The following is a 20655-nucleotide window of genomic DNA, read 5'->3' as shown; positions in this document are numbered from 1 at the left end:
CCAAACGTACCTCTGTTGAGCCTGTGAACGCCACTTTGTCGATGCCCATGTGCGAAGCGATCGCCGCTCCCGCTGTTGGCCCGAATCCCGGCAAAATATTGACGACTCCCGGTGGAAAGCCGGCCTGTCAAAACAATATGAGAGGAAACAAGCGTTAGCGGGGATGACAGCAGAGCCAAGTAAAACCACAGGCAGTGCGGGAGAATCCGGACCCAACCCAACCTCCCTACCAGCAGAAAACGTCAAACGAGAGGAAGGACATAGACGGATAGTCTCCAGATTTGCAGGATGAGATAGACCAGGATAATATTGTTCTAATTTCATCACCATACTTGTGATCTGAAGGCGTTAATCCTGTTGTCAGGCACATCAAGGATGACATTTGCAGTCCTTCTTCCTTTTCTCATTTTGCTTCATTCTCTTCCGAGCTTTTCTACTTCATCTTTCGCTACCTTCAGTGAATCGTCCCGCAGATTTATTCATCCCAAAGGTTGGGCTGGGAAGTCATAAGAATTTTGCCATTCTGATTCCATTATAGATATTGGTTCTCGATCCCATTCTCAATTCTGGTTGAAGGAATAAAATGATCCAAATGATATGTTGATGATATTGATGTCATCATCATTACGTTTGTCATTGCATGTCACATGAATGTACGGGGAAAAGACATATTAAAAGGATTGATTTCGATTTTTATGAAGCAATATCGGGCAATGGTGGCCCGGTGGTCAAGTGGTTAGTGCTCTGGACTCCCTGTGTGGAGTTTACATGTTCTCCCCGTGCCTGCGTGGGTTTTCTCCGGGTACTCCGGTTTCCTCCCACATTCCAAAAACATGCATGGCAGGTTGATTAAACACTCTAACTTGCACCCCGCCTACTGCCCGAAGATGGCTGGGATAGGCTCCAGCACTCTCCACGGATCAGAAAATGGATGGCGGGATAGATATCGGGCAATATAAAGGAAAAATTGTTCATTTCGATTCATCTTTATTTTTTCTTCTTAATCATGCCCTATCAATAACAGGTCATATTTCATGGCATAACCCACACTTGCAAGAATGGCATTAAGGCTGTGACCCGTTGAGTTTACCAGACTGCCGGATGCATTTTTCGGTAAAATGGCAGACAAATTGGTTTTGTAGACATTGGAATACATTCTGCTGCAGCCATCAATAGTCTTAAAAATGAGACCAAGATTAACCTCCGCCAAAGTGAACGGAAAGGCCAAAGTGTGGAGAAAGAAAGGGTCCGAATTGACCTGAATCGCACGCTTTTACCTCCTTGACGAGAGCTGCCATGTAGAGGCAAGTGAGTGGTGTCTGCTCAGCAGGTTTGAGGATGACAGTGTTTCCACATGCCAGCGCCGGCCCCAGCTTCCATGCCGTCATCAACAGAGGGAAGTTCCACTGTGCATGACACACACGCGTGCAAGAAAAAGACATCACACATTCAAATGAGAGGCTGGGTGGTCACAAGTCAAGCACAATAAGTCATTGCTCTTTTCGTCTAAACATCGTCATGAAAAAATGTTCTCTTCCTGCTGCGTCACGGCCAAGTGGTGGACTTGCAAGCCATGAAACGGTGAGCCAGACACCTTACATACTCAAATAAATGCCGACTGTGTGAGACTTAGAGAAAACTCAGCACTTTCTCGGTTATACGGTTGTGCCTAAAGATCTGAGTTTCATTTGTTGGGTAACCACACTTGCAACTAATGATATTCGTATCTGAAATCATTTTTCCCCACTGAAATGAATGGAAATGCCATTAATTCGTTCCAGCATCCTCCCAAAGAAACTAAGTTATTTTGTGTTTGTGCATTTTAAAACACAAACAGAACTGTATAAAAAAACTGAGTTATAACTCGTTGTGTGTAGTGACTTATATCTTAATGATCCAACTATCATCTGTGCTCATATCTCCAACATATATTGAAATGCAATCATTTTAATAGGTAATCGATTGGTTGCATAAATACAAGGAAATAACGCATAAAAATTTAGTAAGGATGATTTTGTATAGGTATATTAATTATTTATTTATTTGTAGCAATTTTCATGATAAAGACATTAAAATGTTACTCAATTTAGTTGGTGTGTCTGTCATGTCACATGACACCATTTTTTTTTTTTTTGATGATATGTTCAGGACGGGCCTGTGTGGGTTTTGTCCGGGTACTCCGGTTTCCTCCCACATTCCAAAAAATGCATGGCAGGCTGATTGAACACTCTAAATTGTCCCTAGGTGTGAGGGTGAGCGCGGATGCTTGTTCGTCTCTGTGTGACCTGCGATTGGCTGGCAACCATTTCAGGGTGTCCCCCGCCTACCGCCCGAAGACAGCTGGGATAGGCTCCAGCACCCCCCGCGACCCTAGTGAGGATCAAGCGGATCGGAAAATGGATGGATGGATGATTTGTTCAATATTTGCCAAAACCGCTTTTAATTGTGTACTGAGTTGAATGAAGTCAAGTTTGCGCTTGCAAGTCAAAGCAAATAATCGTCCGAATGTCGGCTCTTAACTCAAAAAACTCCCAAGTCGCGTTCTTTGTCCATTTGTATGATGATGCCTGTCATTTGCGGAGACTGTTATACTCACTGGGATAATTTGTCCGCAAACTCCAATGGGCTCATATCTGGTAAAGGTCAGATACTCTCCATCTGCGGAGGAACACGTGCACACACAAGGAGAAAACAAAGTTTATTCAACTCTGGCTTTGGTTTCAGTCAGTGGAACATGTGGTCAGTCCGCGTTGCCCCTTCATGCTCATTCGTAAGTGAATCCACCCGCAACACTCCTGCTTCCTCTTACCCCTGTGAGAGATTACGTGGTGAACAACACAAGGCATGTGTGTAAGTGTTTTAAGGTCATGGACGTGGTGTCATGCTGGAAGGACTCTCTCATTCCTCTTGCATTACTCGAGGGTGTGCCACTTGCGGCATACAATTGATTTTGGGAAATGTGTGTATAAATGTTCTAAAACAACCCTCAGCTGACACCTTGCCTCAATATACAGTTGGACAGGAATGATCAATGGTGAGCATGGTTTAAATCATGGGAAAATAAAACCCAAAACACGCCGTTGTTATTTGGGGAATAAGCAATTGGACGGGTGCTGGTTGCTTGACTTCATTTTGGGATATTAGACAGTAAACTGGATGGACAAATGTGCTGAACGTGAGGTCGACGCCCATTCGCTTCACACTGTCTGTGTTGATCAACACAATATTAGTGAAAGCCTGAATACGTGTTGTTGATGCTTGCGTCCGGCTCCTCGTACAGACAGATGTCCAAATAACGAGCACTTGGATCATTCAGGCAGCAGGAATACCCTTGTTTGTTTTCGCTGGAAGTCTACGAGAGGAATAAAGATTAAACTAAAGCCCTGGGAAAGCGCTCACTGTGGTTGGTTTGGCAGCTGAGTACAAGAGAAGCTTTGAGAGGGACAATACAGCGGTATCGGAAGGTTTCCCATGTCCTTTCTTACTCTCTGCCTCCCCCCCCCCCCCCAATCCCCTTTTGTGCCGCCAACTTTCCCCTCTTTCACCCCCAGACTCATCCCATTCACCGACATGTGAGGAGCAACACTTGCGGCAGCCTCCTCAAGACAATAAATGTTTGCCTTTACGTTGATTTCTACTCTGATAGCTCACTTTTGGGCTGAACGATTTGGGACAATATTGTAATTGTGATCCCCCCCCAAATATTGAAATCAAATACGCAATTGTTTTCAAGATACTTTGAAGGGAAGAACTTGTCTTTGTATCTTTTGGGACGCCAATCCTGCAACTTTTCTGACACACCTTATATGTCATCACTTCACCCATAAGCAGAAAAAGGTACCATTTTAGGTGCATGTTGATGTTGCAAGTACTGTGTAAACACAAAATGTGAGCAAGTTCCAGATTAAACTATGAACTGTGTTGTGCACGCAATAAATCTGTATCAGGCATGCCAGATCATTAATCAAATTTGTCCCAGTGGGATAAAATCAACTGCAGTTTCTTTTTCCGTCCTACTTTTATTGTATTTCAATGCCAAAACACCCCTACAATGACACTTACACGCTGTTCTCATAATAAGCCGCCACAGTCTGGGGACTCTCGGTATGACACAGTAACTCATGAGTTTAATGGTGCTATTGTTGTGAATTGTGCAGTGAAATCATTTAACAGTTGGCATTGGTCCATTTTGTCCTTACCCATGGGAATCGAAGTGCCGTGGATCTTGTCTGCATATCCAGCAAAGTATCTCAATGTCTTTATGGTCCCTTGAAGGTCCACAAACAGAGTGGGTAGAAACGGCTTGCCACTGTTGAGTGACTCAATAGTCTGAGGAGATATGGAGGGAGGAAGGGGCCGGTTGAGAAATATGTTGTCTAACCACGTGTTCCTCACACAGAACTCCATACTGCTCCGGTTTTTGAGCTCAACCCTGGCTGAAATGTGAACCAAAGATAATACTACATTTCAAACACAGCCGCTAAGTTACAGTCAAACGTTTCCCCACTGGGAGAAGACATTCGATTTGTTTTTGCTTGACACAGGAGTAAGTCAAAAATGCTTTTTCTAAAACATGAAAGAGTATCAAATGGCGTAGTAAAACATCATAAAGATAAACAGACAGGGGGCCAAGAATAATGGATCACCTCTAGTTTCATTGCAGCATGAAGACCGCAAATTATTTTGATTAAGTGGATAAATTAAATGTTCCCTTACAGCCAGATAGATGCTATCTCTCTCCACCAGATCAGCGAGCTTGGAGAGCAGTCGTCCCCGCTCAGATGCGTCCATCCGTCGCCACACAGAACCCAATGAAAAGGCGAGTCGAGCCGCCTGCACTGCTTTATCAACATCGGCCTGGGATTATGAGGGAGGAAACAAATTCATGATTTCACCTTTAAATTTTAGAAACTCCCCTACCGATATGACATGTTTCGAAAAAAATGCAAAATAAGTAAATAACCTTATCTGCTTCTTGGACGTCACAGATCTGCTCCCCAGTCGCTGGGTTGAAAGCTGGAAAGACCTTCCCACTGACAGAGTCCTGCCACTCATTATTGATAAAAATCTGGAAGGTAAAAAAAAAAAAACACAATAGGATGTATGTCAAACATGCTTCAGATTTGAATTTGCGAGTTTATGAATACTTAACAATGCAGAATAACAGTAGTCCCACAATAAATCCAATAATTCCAATCTAATCCAATCCAAATGTATTTATAAAGCGCTTTTTAATACAACAGAATTGACCAAAACCCATATAAGAGACACAGGCTATAAAAAATATTAAAACATCACCCTGAATAGCATAATAAGAAAGAAAGAAAACACAAGAGTCACAACTCTCTTGTGCATGCCATGGAGAAGTGGGTCTGAAGAATTGATTGAAAAAGTGCCATAGTGAGGGCAAGTCTCATGGTGGGGGGAGGGCGTAGGGGTGTTATCTCCAGACCTCGGTGAACAGAACGGTGCATCGGTTTTAAAATATCACGGAGTTGTGAGCTTCATAGCAAGTGTAATGTGCTTTTTCCTTTTTGTGTCAGTCAGCACTGTTCTGGACAAACCGCAAGCGCAAGATGCATCCAGGCTAACGCCAACCACACGGAAATTGATTTCTCGTCTGTGTCACAGCCTCTGTTCATTTGATGAGCTATAATTTGCTATGTTGCCACATAGTGTAACTGCGAATAATATTTTGAATCGCTGCACAGATTCGGCCACTAGTGAAATATTGTGGCGAATGTGCAGTGAAGGCTCGCACAATTCTGCTGATCCCGCTCCCAACTGATTGGTGCCTGTTGAATGGAGAAGCAAAGGAGACTTGGCCAGGCTCAGCGAGGCCGGGCAGAGTGGCACCAGGCCATTTTGAAACCAGTAATGGAAAAGCGCCTTTGCTGTTGAAATTTAGAGATATCGCAACTTTGATATCAGCTCGGCAGTTGAGCAAGTGCTGAGGACAAGCAAGCACCAGGGTCATTTCTCTCAGGCGGGAGGTAAATTAGAATCATCTGCATAAAAATGAAACAAGATGCTATGCTTTTTAACAGCAGGGGGAAGCAGGTCCAAAGGAAAAAAATAATGGCCCCAGAATGGAACCTTGGGGCACGCCATGTAAAAGAGAAGCAGATGATGATTGCAATCCACCAAACATAAAAACTTCTTATGGACATGTAATACTCTAACCACTAATCTTAGGTGTCATCATATTGTGTGAGTGTTATGGATTACAAGTGAAGTATTGATGACAGCATGTTGGCTGCGGCATGTAGCATTATTTTACACATCCAGACTCTTGCGTAAAGGATGTGGGAGAATCTCTGGAAATGTTGTCTGAGGATTCCTACATGTCCACCATGGCTCTCTTGGGAGTACTCCACCATCCAGACAAAGGGATTGGGGGAGTGGAGAATGGGGGATGAAGAGGGGTGGGGGGGCGGGGGGTCAGATAAATCCCTATCAGACACCAGAAACCCATCCACCATCCCCCCTCAAGCACACGTTTCACAACATCACTGTTCGTTTACGAGATCATAAAACACGTGCCACACTTGGTTTCTGTGATGCGTTAAAGCAAGCCTTGCGTTAAACAACCGCCTTGGATTTTGTACATGCTATATGATATGCAACCTTTATCGGCATCACCAAAAACAAATCCCAAGAAGCGATCCCTGCTCCACGCTAAAGACCTTGATGTAAAGATGAGGACATGAAAACTGCGATATGGAAAAAAAACATCTCTTGTTGGACATATTTAGATCCATTAGGAAGACTGTTTTTAATAGCTGTCAGTCTCTGATGGAGTGCAAGGAGAACATCTGCTGGCACCAGTCGTTCTATGTATACACTCTTCCTTGCTTTTCTCCTTCGGAAAAACTGAGGTGGACTGACTCAGAGCAAACCCGATAGCACCACTCAAGTTTCTGACTCGACATGTTTGCCCCCGGAAACACTACAGTAAAGTGTAGTAGAACCTCTCAAGGCCAGGATTCGGAATTTGACAGAAATATTCGCAAAAACACACCACCATCAATGCTCAAAGTTTGACCCAGTCATGCATGATGTCACGCGAGACCTCAGCATACTTTGCCAGGTCTCAGTGCTACGAGCATCCCGATTACTAACTCCAAGGGCATGATCAGCATCAACAAAGGATGCACAGATAAGCGCTTGAGAGAAGAATAACTGATGGGCCTTTTCAAATGCAGATTTTTACTCTTCTTTGTTTTGGCCCGGTTGCAACCTTTAACCCACCTTTAGCATAGATTACTCCGGACCAAACTTTACCAAAGGAAAAAAGTTTGTGTTACAAATAATTCTTTAGTTTGCGCACTATGTGAAGATGCTCGAGAGTTTCTCGCTTGTCAGCACTATTTGTTGTCGTCTGATGATATTGATTAGGAAAGATTGAGTTGTGTGCTGTCTTTTCCTGTGTTTGAGGGGAAACACCTATTTATTTTGCCCTGGTCCGATGACGTTTTCCGCAGAAGATGAGGAAGGATGGTATTAAAGGTTAGGGGAGCGACTTCCTGAACAGGCCCTATGATGGTGTTGCTTTCCTACAGCAGCAATGTCACTCAGATGGCAAGTCAGAATGCTAATGTCGCAATAGCAGTAAATATTTGGTTGAGAAAAAACTTGTTGGCCATACTTTAAATGAAAACCAGTAAGTCCCGTGGATTTCCACAGGTGGGGGTGGGACCGGCATGTATCCCCCCCCCCCCATGATAAACGGGAGTTTACTGTAACATGCTAGGGAGTGTTAATAGTTCGAAGTCGTGCCTTCCTCTTCTTTCTGTAAGCGTCATGCAGACCATGAAGATGTTCAGTATCAGTGCGTACCATTACCGGACCGTTCTGCTTCAGGCGCCTTTGTGCCGGTGACCCTGGCACACAGGCCAGTGAGGCTTGTCTCAACCAGTCAAGTATTCTCAGGCGCCTTCCATCAGAGGCCACCTTTAATCTGCCGCTCATTAAGAGCACTTCATAAAATTGTCAGGAACGATAAGTAGCAGCGGGGCCAGCTACAAAAACACAAAGTCCCGTAGAGCACTGAATTAGTTTTTGAATTTATAGGCTCCACTGAAGTGGGGAGTCCTAAATCAGCCGAGCCCCCCTGACAGCCTGAACAGTCCCGGCAAGAATGCAGACGGTGGGTAGCTTTGTGCGTGGCGTAACCCCTCTCACGAGGCGCTGCTAAAAAGAAGAAGCGCGAGAGGAGCCGAGCGGGCCGCCATCTAAATCACGCTAAGAAAAGGACACGTTTGGCTCGGCCCTTCTTCGGCCTCGGACTGGCGTTAAGACTTTTGTCTGGTTCCATTGAAGGGCTTGATTGAGATGACAGGGCCGCCGAGTAAATCAACTCTCGAGGTTGACGAAAATTACTTTTAGGATCATTTGGAAGAAGGGCAAAGAGCGCAAGAGTGAGAAAACAAGAGCAAGGGCGCACATTTTCAAATGACAAATTGTGTTTTCTTTCCCATCCCTTGCCGAGTTGCCACCACGCATTCACATGATGCCTTCATCTTCGGGGAAAAACAAATTCTGACACTCGGTTTCCCTTCACATACAACCACTAAAACCTTTGAAAATGTTACATACGACCAGTTGCCTCTGTTGTCTTAACTTAGTAGGGATGTTTCTTGAAATCAGATGTTTAGTAAACCGGATCTTGTGATTAGATGAGTGATCCTAAAATACTTTGGCTGACATCTTAAGCCACAACTTTTTTTTTTATCCCGCAAGAAAATAAAATATGTTGCTTGCAAATGTATTCACACTATTTCACCTTTGCAAGTTGCCTTTCACTGATGTACAAATTAATCACTGCGTTGATAAATTTCTGGTTTAATCATAACAATGGGATGCACTAGTTTGTGTAGTTATGTAAGAACGCATCCTCGCACGACACTTGACCTCCTTCTAGTAAGCAAGTGAAGTTAGAATTTTTTTCTCATGTTTTTCGTGTCATTGTTTTATATTTATGGCCTCTTAAGTGCTTTTGATGCATCTATTTACTGTAATATATGGGCCTTAATTGCATGCGTGAGCATAAGCTAGGGAGAGAGGTCAAAGGTGTCTTCCAAACTACGTACAAACTTGAGTTACAACATGTCGTGAGAATGAAACTACATCATATGTCAAGGACCCCCCCCACCCCCTGTATTATTATATTATAATACACTCGGTATCGTGTAGACACTTGTAGACACTTTACCAAGTTCATACAACTGAGGCAAATAGTCACACTCATAGGCAATTTGTAGCAAATTATGCATTTGGTATACATGCAAAAAGATATGTGACTGTCTGCCGGTTGAGTAGAAGCACATGTGGCTAAATCCAAACTGTGCCAGGGATTCACTTTCTGGACCTGCATGTCCCATCTCTGTGTATATAAGAAAACCAACTGAACCTCACATGAGCAGCACGTGGGGACAGAGGCAAAGGAAAAAGAGGGCCACAACAACAGCCATATCAACAACACTAACAGTCCCATTTTGGTGCATCTCTGCAAGTGTTTCAATTTCTTACATTTTTATAACCGGCCCCGGGCTATTCATGTGGCTGTTGGAGGCTGCAAGGTGCCAGTGGACACCATGTTGGTGACCCTCGCATTTGTGTGGTGGTGTTCACAAATTGGACCCTGGCATGAAGCACAAAGTGGAACAAAAAATGTTTGCCCATGAAACCGAATTGTATTTTGTCACCGAGGCGCTGCTGCAAATATTTTTGTGTTGTGCGTAGTAAGAAACGATCGTCAGAAAACAAATCAATTGTTTGAAGTTGACTATTCGTAGTAGGAGAAGTGGCTGTTACAAACTTTTTGTCACAATTTTGGGGACCTGACCCCCCCCCCCCCAAACTTAACTGCCTAAGTCATTTTCAAAACATTTAGAGAACCCCCCCCCCCCCCAAAAAAAAACTAAAAAACAAATGCAACTAACAAGAAGAGGCCAGTTACCTCCATTCAGCCTTTATGGATTTTTAAGACCTGGATGACTAAGAATTAAAGCAGACACATGAAAAAACCTTCCCCAAGATTATTTGTATATTTTTTTTTGGGCCATAAGTAAACAAAAATAGCTAATTGCCGAAGTTAAAAACTGGTATTAATATGGTGCAGGCGGACAGCGGGCCGCGAATGACCCCCCAGGCCATTCTTTGGACACCACCCGTTCTCATGCTAATGAATGAAGAAAACAATCCCAAAGATTACCAATTAATTATTACAGTAAATATTAATATAAGTATGTTTTTAGCGTTATTGTATGGAAAGAAACAGCTTCCAGAGGCCACAGGGTAACTACAAACAATTAGAAAACTCCCTCGCATCCCTCCAAAGGCTTTCAATCATCATTCGGACCTTGGAAGTCATAAAAGGTTGTTGTTTTTTAAATGTCCACAATCATGTTTAAAAGTATTTTGGCACGTTGTGTGCTTCAAATACGTCATTCAAATTGAGAAATCACCTCTGAGCGTGTTCACGTCTTTAATATTAACCAGGCGTCGTGTGTGTGTTGGTGGGATAATTTGTTTTTATGAGTGGGCGGCAATGGGAAGAATTAAAGAAAGTGAAAATAAGCTGAAGCAGCCAGTGAAACATCTGTTTGGCTGCTCAAGCTCGGCAGCTCGGAGCAGAAAAAAAAAAGTGCAGCGGTACACACTTTTTTGTCTTGTGCTTTTAAATGGACACACTGGAGCTGAGGTAAGGGGAGTCAAAGCATGCGAACATGTACGTTTACACACAACACGCCAAGATTCCACAGTCTTACACTCGAGCACCTGCGATAGTCGTCTGCGCAGGAAGTTTCATATCCTCCTCGGTCACGTGACCTCCATTTCCTCCCTGGTTAGTGGATAAGTTGCTCATAATTACCGCCATGACAAGCGAGCGTGTTCTGCCACCGCATTTGACCCCGCAGACGATGCCACCCGGTGCTGGGAGCTTTGGCAAAGAACGGGCCCACTGTCACCAACTGGGCGTCTTTGTCTAGACTCTCTGTCTGTCTGTCTGCCGATCTGTGTAGTTCCAGCTTGGTGGAAGAAAACACATTTGACACGAGTAAAAAGTCTTCCCAGTGAAAAGCTTGTATCTGCAGATTTTGTCTGATGTCTTTGTCGATTCCCAGTCATGCAGGTCACGATCGTTCACAAAAGTTGATGCGAGGCAACTGGACTTGTTTGTCAACCAACAAGATCAAGTGCAGTTGAACGGAAATGACATTAATCTATGTGACTTGGCCACCTGGGGGCAGTGTAATACAGTCAATACAATCAATTCTATACAGTCAGACACAAATGAAGAGTTTCACAACTACTGTAAACTACAGTAAGCTGCAGTAATATAATTCGTTGTTTGCAGAGGAGAAAGGATATAGGCCAGTGAGAATTGTTAGGTTGTCTGTGTGCATGTGTTGCTGCACTGTTTGTGTTCAAATGGCCCTTGCTTGAATTGTGATAATACCGCCACATCGATGCTATTCGTTAGCCCATCTTAGGCATTTCCCATCATGTGTAAGCAATAAATACAATACGTCATGTTATTTTCTTCATTTTATATTTACTTTGAAAGTAAACTTAAATAACAACATTGCTGCTACGAATGATTCTGTTTCACAATAAACAATATCTGATGTTTTAGTCTTATAGGTTAGGCTTAGGGTAAAATAAAGGCAGATGAGCCACAAATTATTATGAAAGACAGCTCATTGATCAACTTCAATTGGCGTCGTTAACTTACTAAACACTTTGACTTGAGGTCTTTAAGCGTTCACTACATCAACTTCACAATATTCTACCAAAGTGCGGCATTAAAAACAATGACACGTAATCATGTCGACTTTACTTCTGAAGCATTGAGCTTACCGAGACACTTTATAAATTGGCAAATAAATAGAGGAGAATATCAAAAAATAAAAAGTGAACAACTGTCCGAAATGAAGCAGCCCCCCCGCCCCCAAATCGCCTTTGCGATTCGAAATCGCTTTTGATTAATTGTTCAGCTCGACTCTCAGCTGCTGTTTATTTTTCGCATGGGGGTTTTGATGGCTCTACATCATTCTTGAAAGCTCAGGTCAAAGATATATTTAAAGATGTTGTTCTACACATCGGATCAGTGGGTGGAGTGGAGGGGGTGGGGGTGGGGGGGGGTGAAAGCAATCATTTCATGTTGAAGACATGTGATGCTTTTCAACAGACAAATAAACATCTTGAAAAGCGCTTGTGTCTCGTGTTCGTCGGGGGGAAGGAACCGATTCCAGTAGATTTATGAAGCCCAGTGTTTTTCCTAAGCACACCTCGAGGATTTACACGTTCCCTGTCAGGAGGCCTGCAGAAGCGGGGTCTCATAAGAAGTGAACGGAGCAGCCTCCATGTCACTGGCCTTCCCCTCAGACGTGATTAAGAGAGCGGAGACGTCATGTTGACATGTGTGCGCTTCGACTAAAATTTACACTGGCTGCACAAAGTGGGCATTTCACACCAATGGACATCTAAATGACGCTGAGCACTTAAACCGTCACAATCAAGGAGACATACTTAAGACTTGAGATGTGGCCGTGCGTGCGTGCGTGTGTGTGTGTGTGTGTGTGAACAGGAGATTGTTTAAGGCAAGTGGAGGGAAGAGAGACTTGGGGGGGGGGGGGGGGGGGGATTCTCACTGTGCTGCTTGTGATAAATCATTGAGTTGCACAGTATCCCCTAACTTGCTCTGCGTTTGATCTTGATGGCAGTAAGATGGTGGTTTTGAAGTGAAAAAGTCCAGAACTGCAGGTCAGGCTCTGGCGAAGCAGGGCCACGCACCCACACGGTGAAGCGGCCTCATAATTTACACCCCGGTGGACAGCACCGAGCATCATGGAGCCCCTCCCGCACCCCCGCCTGCCTGTACTATCTCAATCAGTGACAGATTGACGGAGCCCCTTCTTCATCCAAAGTCAGTGCGTGTCTGTGTACAAACACACACTCGGCATGGGCAGCCAGGTTGCGCAGCGCAGGTTCCTGTGGTGAACGTGCACTCACTATTTATCACTGTTGAACAGATGAACAGATCTGGTACATGATGGGACACTATTGTCTAGCCCACATTACAGTCACATTGAAAGTACACATTCAATTGCCCATTTGTCAACAGCGGGCAGCTGATTTGCTCCTCACGTGCTCTTTACCATAAAGGTCCAGCAATCCTAATTTGGATCATCACAAAACCTCGTGCGTGATGTAAAAAAGAAGACAAAGAATCACAAAAATTGCAGTTGTGTCCTGAAACTGGCCCATCCCAATCTCTCTTCATCGTTTTGGTGAATAATCTTTTTGCATTTTATACTAAAAAAAGTGCTCAAATATGAATCACTCAATATAATTAGTGGTGATACCGTTTTAATTTTAATTTAATAACAGCAATAATAAATAATAATAATAATAATAATTATTATTATTATTACCATGCTATTGCATGTCATTGGCTGCAACTAGTTCGGGGTGTACCCCGCCTATTGCCCGAAGACAGCTGGGATAAGATCCAGCACACCTGCGACCTTCGTGAGGATAAGAAAATGGATGGGTGGATGCAATTACAGTATGTAGACCAGTTGTCAAACTTTCTGGGGGGTGGCGGTGGTGTCATTACAGTCCTTTCATTACAAGTATTTCTTATGAAATTTTCCTGTACTTAAGTGCAGTGTTAATGTTCAAACCTTGCATAATGTTACTGTGGATTACAATGATTAATATAATTTTTAGGAATCAAACTTTTCTGCAGTTTTTCTTGAACACTTACAGTATTATCATCAAATGTAATGTTAGTCAGGATGGTGATCATTTGCTCAATATTTTTTGAGGTAGCACTTAGTGTAAAACGTTTGAGAACCACAAGCCCAAGTCATTTTTAACTTATTGTCCTAATATTCATTGAAAAAGTGGGGGGGGGGGGGAGTACTCAAATGTTTAAATGTAAAAGTGAAATAATGTGCTTAAAAATGTTCTTGAAAAGTTACAAAAATACAGAATTTTAAAGACATTTTAAAAGGGCATATATGACTTTCCTAAGTTTCATTCGAGCATCTTATAAATATTGTAAATGTTATTCATACTGGATTTAATTCAGTGATTCTTTCCACTAGAGTGTCCATGTACAACTTAAATCCTACTTTGAGAATCACTGATATTTCTTTATCTGTGAATTGTGTCGCATTGACAGGTCTACCAAAGGGGGGGGGGGGGGGGGGGCTAGATCACCCAAAGACAACAAACATTCCCTCGGCATTCCTTAATTATCCTTCCAACGAGCGTCTCCCCTCCCTTCTTTTGCCAGCAAAAAGCATCAGTATCATCTATCATGGCTCCCTTTATTTATGGCTTCCGTCGTGGTCCCGGCAACCTTTAAACTGTTTGCGTCTTGTAAGCCAGCTGTTGGAGCCTTCATGCTATGGAAATGTGGGGGCGAACAGAGGGACAAAAAAAAGAATACTTCCATCCATCCATCCATCCTTTTTCTTATCCGTTTTATCCTCACAAGGATCGCGGGGCGTGCTAGAGCCTATCCCAGCCGTCTGTGGGCAGTAGGCGGGGGACACCCTGAACTGGTTGCCTTCTAATCACAGGGCACACATAGACCAACAACCATTTGTGCTCACACTCACACCTCGGGACAATTTAGAGTGCTCCATTAACCCGAAGAACGCCTCCTTCATTGTATATACTGTATATATATATATACAGGTATATATATATTTTTTTTTCCATAAAGATTTCAATCAGCCGTTACAAGTGCGCATCTGAGAGCACAGTTCGCGACTAGGTGAAAAGGACAAGGAGCAAACCTCAATGGCCTTAAACCGCCTTTATCGTCGATCCCGATACTTTATCAGGTTGATGTGAGATATTTCCAGGGTCACTCAGATGTCATTGTTGGATTGCGCTGCATTGTTTGTGCAACGGCTGGGCGAGGCAATGACTGTGACGCCGAACGTAACATCTCGATGGTGTATGGCTCACTGCAGAATTAGAGGACATTTTGTGAAATTTCAAATAATCCACACACAAAATACTGAGGCTTGCACTTCACTTGCTGTTTGAATCTAGTTGTCCTGAGACTAAATGTGTCTCGCGTTATAAAAAGTGATTCTTATCGTGATCTACTTAAAATATAAAATATACTGTATCGTCAATCATCTTTTTGGGTGTGATTTTGTTGAGGACATCCTTGTAAATGTTTAAAAAAGTGTTTTATTATGTATACATTTTAAGGAGATGTAACTGTGCTCTGAGGTTGTGCCTTTCAACCCTTTTATGAAACCTTTTTATCCATTTTGAGGAGGACAAAAAAAGTGAACTGCATGACTCAGCAGAAATTACATCATCAAGCTAATTGCACTTGACCATGTGTTTCATTTTCATCTATTGTCTTTGTTTTCAACCATAAAACAACTCCACCCTGTTTGTCATATTATCAGAAAAAATACATTCATTAAAAATTTAATTCATTTAATTTAAATTTTTTTTGTTGTTAATTATTTCTGTGAACAGTTAGCACAGCACCTAACACAGCTAGCATGTCATATTGAACAAAGAGTCTTGTTAATTTGCAAACCTGTTCATGTAATTGGAGCACTACAGGTAATTAAACTTTTTTTAATTACAAAAGATTTATTCTGCAATATCGTTATTGTATGGTTTTTTTTTTAGATGCCTGACTATGTGTAACTGTGTCATACCAAACACAGCAAAATGATATGACAAATAGAATATCTCACAAACAAGTGTACCGCTGCGACTGAGCTGGACAGGTCATTTACATAATTTGTTCGCTGCTTTTCTTGAAAACATGACAGAAAAAAATATCAAATAAATTGCCTTTTTTTTTTTCTTCAAAAATGTTCGTGCACAAATTGTCCTCCTATTCTGAAATGACCCATATACTTCGGGCTGCCGAAAGCAATCTGTGAATGGGGCATATGGCTGCATTGCGGGCCGGTCAGCCACAACGCTGGGCTGTTTCCCTCCTAGTCAGCGGGATGGACAACAGGAGAGCCCACGCCAGGGGTGCCCATAAATCAGGACCCTTGTGCCCCCTGTGTCCACCAAACCATCCGGGACTGGATGATCCAAATTCCTTGAGGTTAATTCACCAAGTCGTTCCCAAACATTTCCTCCTGTACGAGGGAAAGGAAGAGTGGCTCAGGGCCTACACACACACACACACACACACACACACACAACATCCTCTTTGTAGCGCAGCGGCGGCGTGACCTTTGCACTTGTGGCACCGAGGTATGTGTTAAGAGAGCAATTATGGAACTGAATAGACTTACGCCGCACTATCATCCAACACTGCCCTTTAATCTCACAATCATAAAAAAATCACTTCTTCGCAACAGCAATGAGAAGTAACTAAGTGCAAAGTACAAATACTTCCACACTGTTATTAAGTAGAATTTTCAGGTGTCTGTACTTTACTTGGGTCCTTTAAGTCCATAGATTTGAGAACAGATATCGGTCATTTTTTTTCTCCTGACTTTGTCAAAATAAGCTATGAGTAGTTAATTTTTTTTCTGCTTCTACGGATGAAGACAGAACGTTAAAAAGACAGAAATAAGAGAGTTAAAGTCAACCATTGTTGAGAACTTCATTGATTGAGAATGATGATGTGTGTGTGTGGGGGGGGGGGGGGGGTTACTGCGTGCAATGTAGTGCCCCCGTGCCAGCCTAAAAAACCCCACCAGCTTCTGGCATTCCAAAAGTCTGTCTAATCCCAGAAAACCCACCATCAGGCAAATAGCAAAATTGACAATGTCATTGTAAACTTCTTGTCACAATACTGTACCAATAAAATAGCAATGTGGTTGCTAAAATGTTTGTTATTTTCTTCATTTCTGTTTATTCTCAGTCATCCAGAACTTGCTCATCAGTTAAGGTTGAATCAAACAAAGCAACACGACTTGTTTTCCGAAAATAATCAACAATGCTTGAAGCAACTATGCTATTAGGCTAATGATAGAACCTCTAATAGTTTATATGACCGTGTATGTCAAGTGTCCTCTCAATGAGTATCACATACACTTTTGTGCAGTTATTGACAAACAATTACGGGGTATGTTTTGGAATTTATTTTTCAGTTAATGTCATTAGTTAATTTAGCATTATTGTTCCTCATTTCACCATGTCAGCAAAAATATGAGAACACGTTGTTTTGACCGCACAAAAGTCAAGTCAACGCTAGCTAGCTCTTAATGTGACTTGTAACGTGTTTTTTCTCATATCATTTCCTTTTTTTTTTTTGTCAAGTTATCACAAGGAATGTTGTATATAATTGACAGATCAAATTAATTTTGGCTCGTGTTACATCGCACATGTCAGAGTCTGTTCTTACTTCCTCTAGCCAAATACTTTTGAAATACGTAAAGAGTCTGTACTTTGACTTAAGTCGAGCGTGAGTACTTTGCCACCTCTGGTTCCCGACTGAACGATCAGTTCGGTAGCCTTGTCCTGTGTGCAAGCTTTGCTCTAAAACTCAATTACTAAAGTGTGAAGGTATCGTTAGCCAAATAGCAGAATTCGCTAATTTGTTTCTCACATCACAATATCTATAGAAATGCCGTTGTGGTGAAAATTGTGTGTGTGTGTGTGTGTGTGTGTGTGTGTGTTTTTTCCTGGATTCATCTTGTTTGTTAAATTTGTTGTGTTTTTTCTTGTTTCATGAAAAAGTTCAAAAATACTTCACATCAACAATTGTGCTATTTGGCTCACAATATACCGTTACCTTACGTTATATTGGCAATTATGCTATTAAGATAACAACATAAAGTCACCCTAATAAAGTAATTGGCATCACAACATCAACAAAAACGACCAACGTGTTAGCCCCCCCCCCAAAATTTTTTCATGTCTCTTAGTCATGCAGGTCACAGTCATCTGCAAAGGTCAAATCAAAGAAACTGAAAATGTTCTTGTTCGTGAAATTCTTTTTTTTTTCTTGTTTTCCAAAAGGGTTCAAAAAATGACTTTCTCAATGATGCTGTTCGGCTAATGATATATGTACTTGAGGCCAGAACGCAGATTAAAATGAAATCTTCCGTTGACGCTTGCCACGGTGTTGACAAAATATTGAATTGCTCAGCACAAATATGCATTACTGTTAAAGCGAATGTTCTTTTGGCACTGCAAGCAGCCCAAGTTGCTTCACAGCTCAAATCAACATCTTCGCGTGACTCCTTTCTCCAGCTGTTTCTGCATCTCTGTCCTCCTCCCACTTCCAGAAACATTTGCGATATCGCCCCACGCTCCAGCTAAACTTTTGTCGCTCTATCATTAGCATTTCTCTGTCGGCTCCCTTGTAAACGGAGAGACCACACATACAAAGACTTCACTTTCACCTTTCCCCACTGATGCTTTAAATGATTGACAGCCACCTTAGTTACGCAAAATGAACACGTTACGAGCCAGTGATCAGCGTAAACACACACACCGCTACTACTGCGGTGAAACCCTGTCATCATTCTGGACTTTTGTTGCTAGTCATTTAAAAGTTGACACTTTAATGGTGGCTTTGTATAATTCACTCACTAAGGCTTTCAAATGCTTTCTTTTTTGAGATGAAGTGTCCTTTGTGAGCATGTAATGCAGAAATGAGGGACCAAAAATATTGAGGTCCACACTCCAAATACAAGATGTCACAATTCTACTTTTGTAAACATAATTATGCACCTGTCAGAGAGGTTTGTTGATGTGGCTGTTGTTTTCTAACTTAAAAGACACTGTTATGCTTCTTTTTATCATTCTTGAATTACTGCATTTTATACTAGATAGTATTTATTTTCTCAGTGTTAAGCTGTTCATTTTTTTAACCTTTAGTAATAGAATTATTGAACTACACGGCAATATACTGTTGATTCCTCTAATGTTTTGGAGCAAAATAAGTTCACCAAAATATTAGCGGCAGCTCTCACTCCGACCTAACAGCAAACTAAAATGCAATAAAAAAAATTATGATAAATGAAGAGGTCAACATTTAGTAATAAAAGTTGTTCAATAGTTAACACTGAATCTCTGACTGACTTTCTTGACTGTCTATAGATTGTTGAATGTTAAAACATTGCAGCTTTAATTGATATGAAAACACATGATAACATTTGGTGTATTTAATACATTTAAGAAGTATAATCAGATCCTTTTTTTTTAGTTGATTTTTATTAGTTGTAACCATTTTTTCCTCATGAGCGCATTGCTCTCTTTATTTGAAGTGATGTGGAACGTTGATGTCATTTCTTTCAACTTTTCGCTTATCCAATTTACACTTATTGTAATTTAATACGTAAGTCAAGCTTTTCCTCGGTAAAATACGAGCTCATCCTAACTTCTTTTTTTTTTTTGTTGTTGTTTTGGGAGTTTCGCTCGCCAGACTGAAGCGCGCTAGAGTGAGGAAGAGTCGGGAGCGGACGACGCAAGGTGGACCGACTGACCTTGGTGTACTTGATCTCCGGGTTGGGCACCGGCGTGGGCATGAGCTGCAGGGATGCCATGAGGGCGGCCGGGTCGCTCTTCACCTCCCCGGGCATGTGGATCTCACTGGAAGTCATCTCTGCGTCGCTTCTCGCGTCTCTTTTGCGTCCCCCCACGGCCGAGCGAGCGAGTAAGTAAGTGAACGTTGCTGTGGACTTTGGGCTTTTCCTTCCGTGGGTTTATAGCCAGGTGTCAACCGAGGCTCGCTTTCATTGGGCCGGCAACAGAAGGGCTGTCCTTTCTTTTCCTCCACTTTTTTTTTTTTTTGCAAAGTAACTCTCCACTCCACTCCAGTACAGGCATTTACATAAAGTTAGAGGAGGAACACGCACCACACCCACTCGTCGGTGATTCACTCCTCATCACCGCTTCACTTTCCAAACTATTTGCGTTAAACTTCCTCGAAATTAGCTTCCCCCCCCCCCCCCATCTTATTTCTTTCGCCCCCCCCCACCTCCGTGCGCGCATTTTTAATCTCCCACTTCCACGCGCACTTCTTCCACACCTTCATTGTGTACCACTATTTCCTCAGTGACACGGGGGTGCCAAACGACCATCGACCTCCCTAAAATGTCATGTAAATGAGCACTATACGACACTACTACGACTACTACTCTACACTACTTATTCCTGCAAGTGATAATCCTCCACACGTAGCGCCTCCATCCACCCTCGCAATAAACATACACAACAACCCCCCCCCCCCCACCTCCCCGACACACACACACACTCCCGAAAAAAAATACACAGATTGTCCACATACACCACCTCAACTTTTACTACTAATGACACCACATTACTTTTAACATCACTGCAGCTTTTAGTATTACTCAGAGGTGGGTGGAGTAGCCACAAATCGTACTCAAGTAGGAGTAATCTTACTTCAGAATAATATGACTCCGGTAAAAGTTAAAAATCTTCCAAATAATTATTTGACGACATAAATATTCAGTGAAAACGACTGAAGGGCCAAGCTGTTGATTTTTAATCAGTGCGAACGTCATCTAGACAAATGTCAAAAAAGAATGCGCAACTTCAAATATCGTCAAAAAGAGTATATTTAATAAAAGAAGAAATTTCAGCCCCAGAAAAATGGCCTTAAATTAACTCATTTGTTTACACTTGTAAAACCACTCAATAGTCTCATCGGGCACTTAT

General features: G+C 42.3%; 1 protein-coding gene across 1 annotated transcript in view; it reads right to left on the bottom strand.

Annotated features, from left to right (window-relative positions):
• The window catches only part of aldh1a2 (aldehyde dehydrogenase 1 family, member A2), a 30827-nt gene extending 11059 nt beyond the window's left edge, over positions 1–19768 (bottom strand). The window contains exons 1-7 of the mRNA XM_086106977.1: positions 19458–19768; positions 4964–5068; positions 4717–4857; positions 4200–4329; positions 2597–2658; positions 1278–1406; positions 11–124 (exon numbers count right to left, since the gene is read on the bottom strand). Of these exons, the coding sequence (XP_085963103.1) occupies positions 11–124; positions 1278–1406; positions 2597–2658; positions 4200–4329; positions 4717–4857; positions 4964–5068; positions 19458–19574 (798 nt within the window). The 5' untranslated portion in view covers positions 19575–19768. The remainder of the gene's footprint in view (positions 1–10; positions 125–1277; positions 1407–2596; positions 2659–4199; positions 4330–4716; positions 4858–4963; positions 5069–19457) is intronic.
• Positions 19769–20655: the final 887 nt, after the last annotated feature.

The sequence above is a fragment of the Hippocampus guttulatus genome, chromosome 3, assembly GCF_054856545.1.
Source record: "Hippocampus guttulatus isolate MCC_2025c chromosome 3, RoL_Hgut_1.0, whole genome shotgun sequence".
Lineage (NCBI taxonomy): Eukaryota > Metazoa > Chordata > Actinopteri > Syngnathiformes > Syngnathidae > Hippocampus > Hippocampus guttulatus.
Note: the sequence above shows the minus strand (reverse complement) of the source record. Positions and strands in the feature narration are given on the sequence as shown.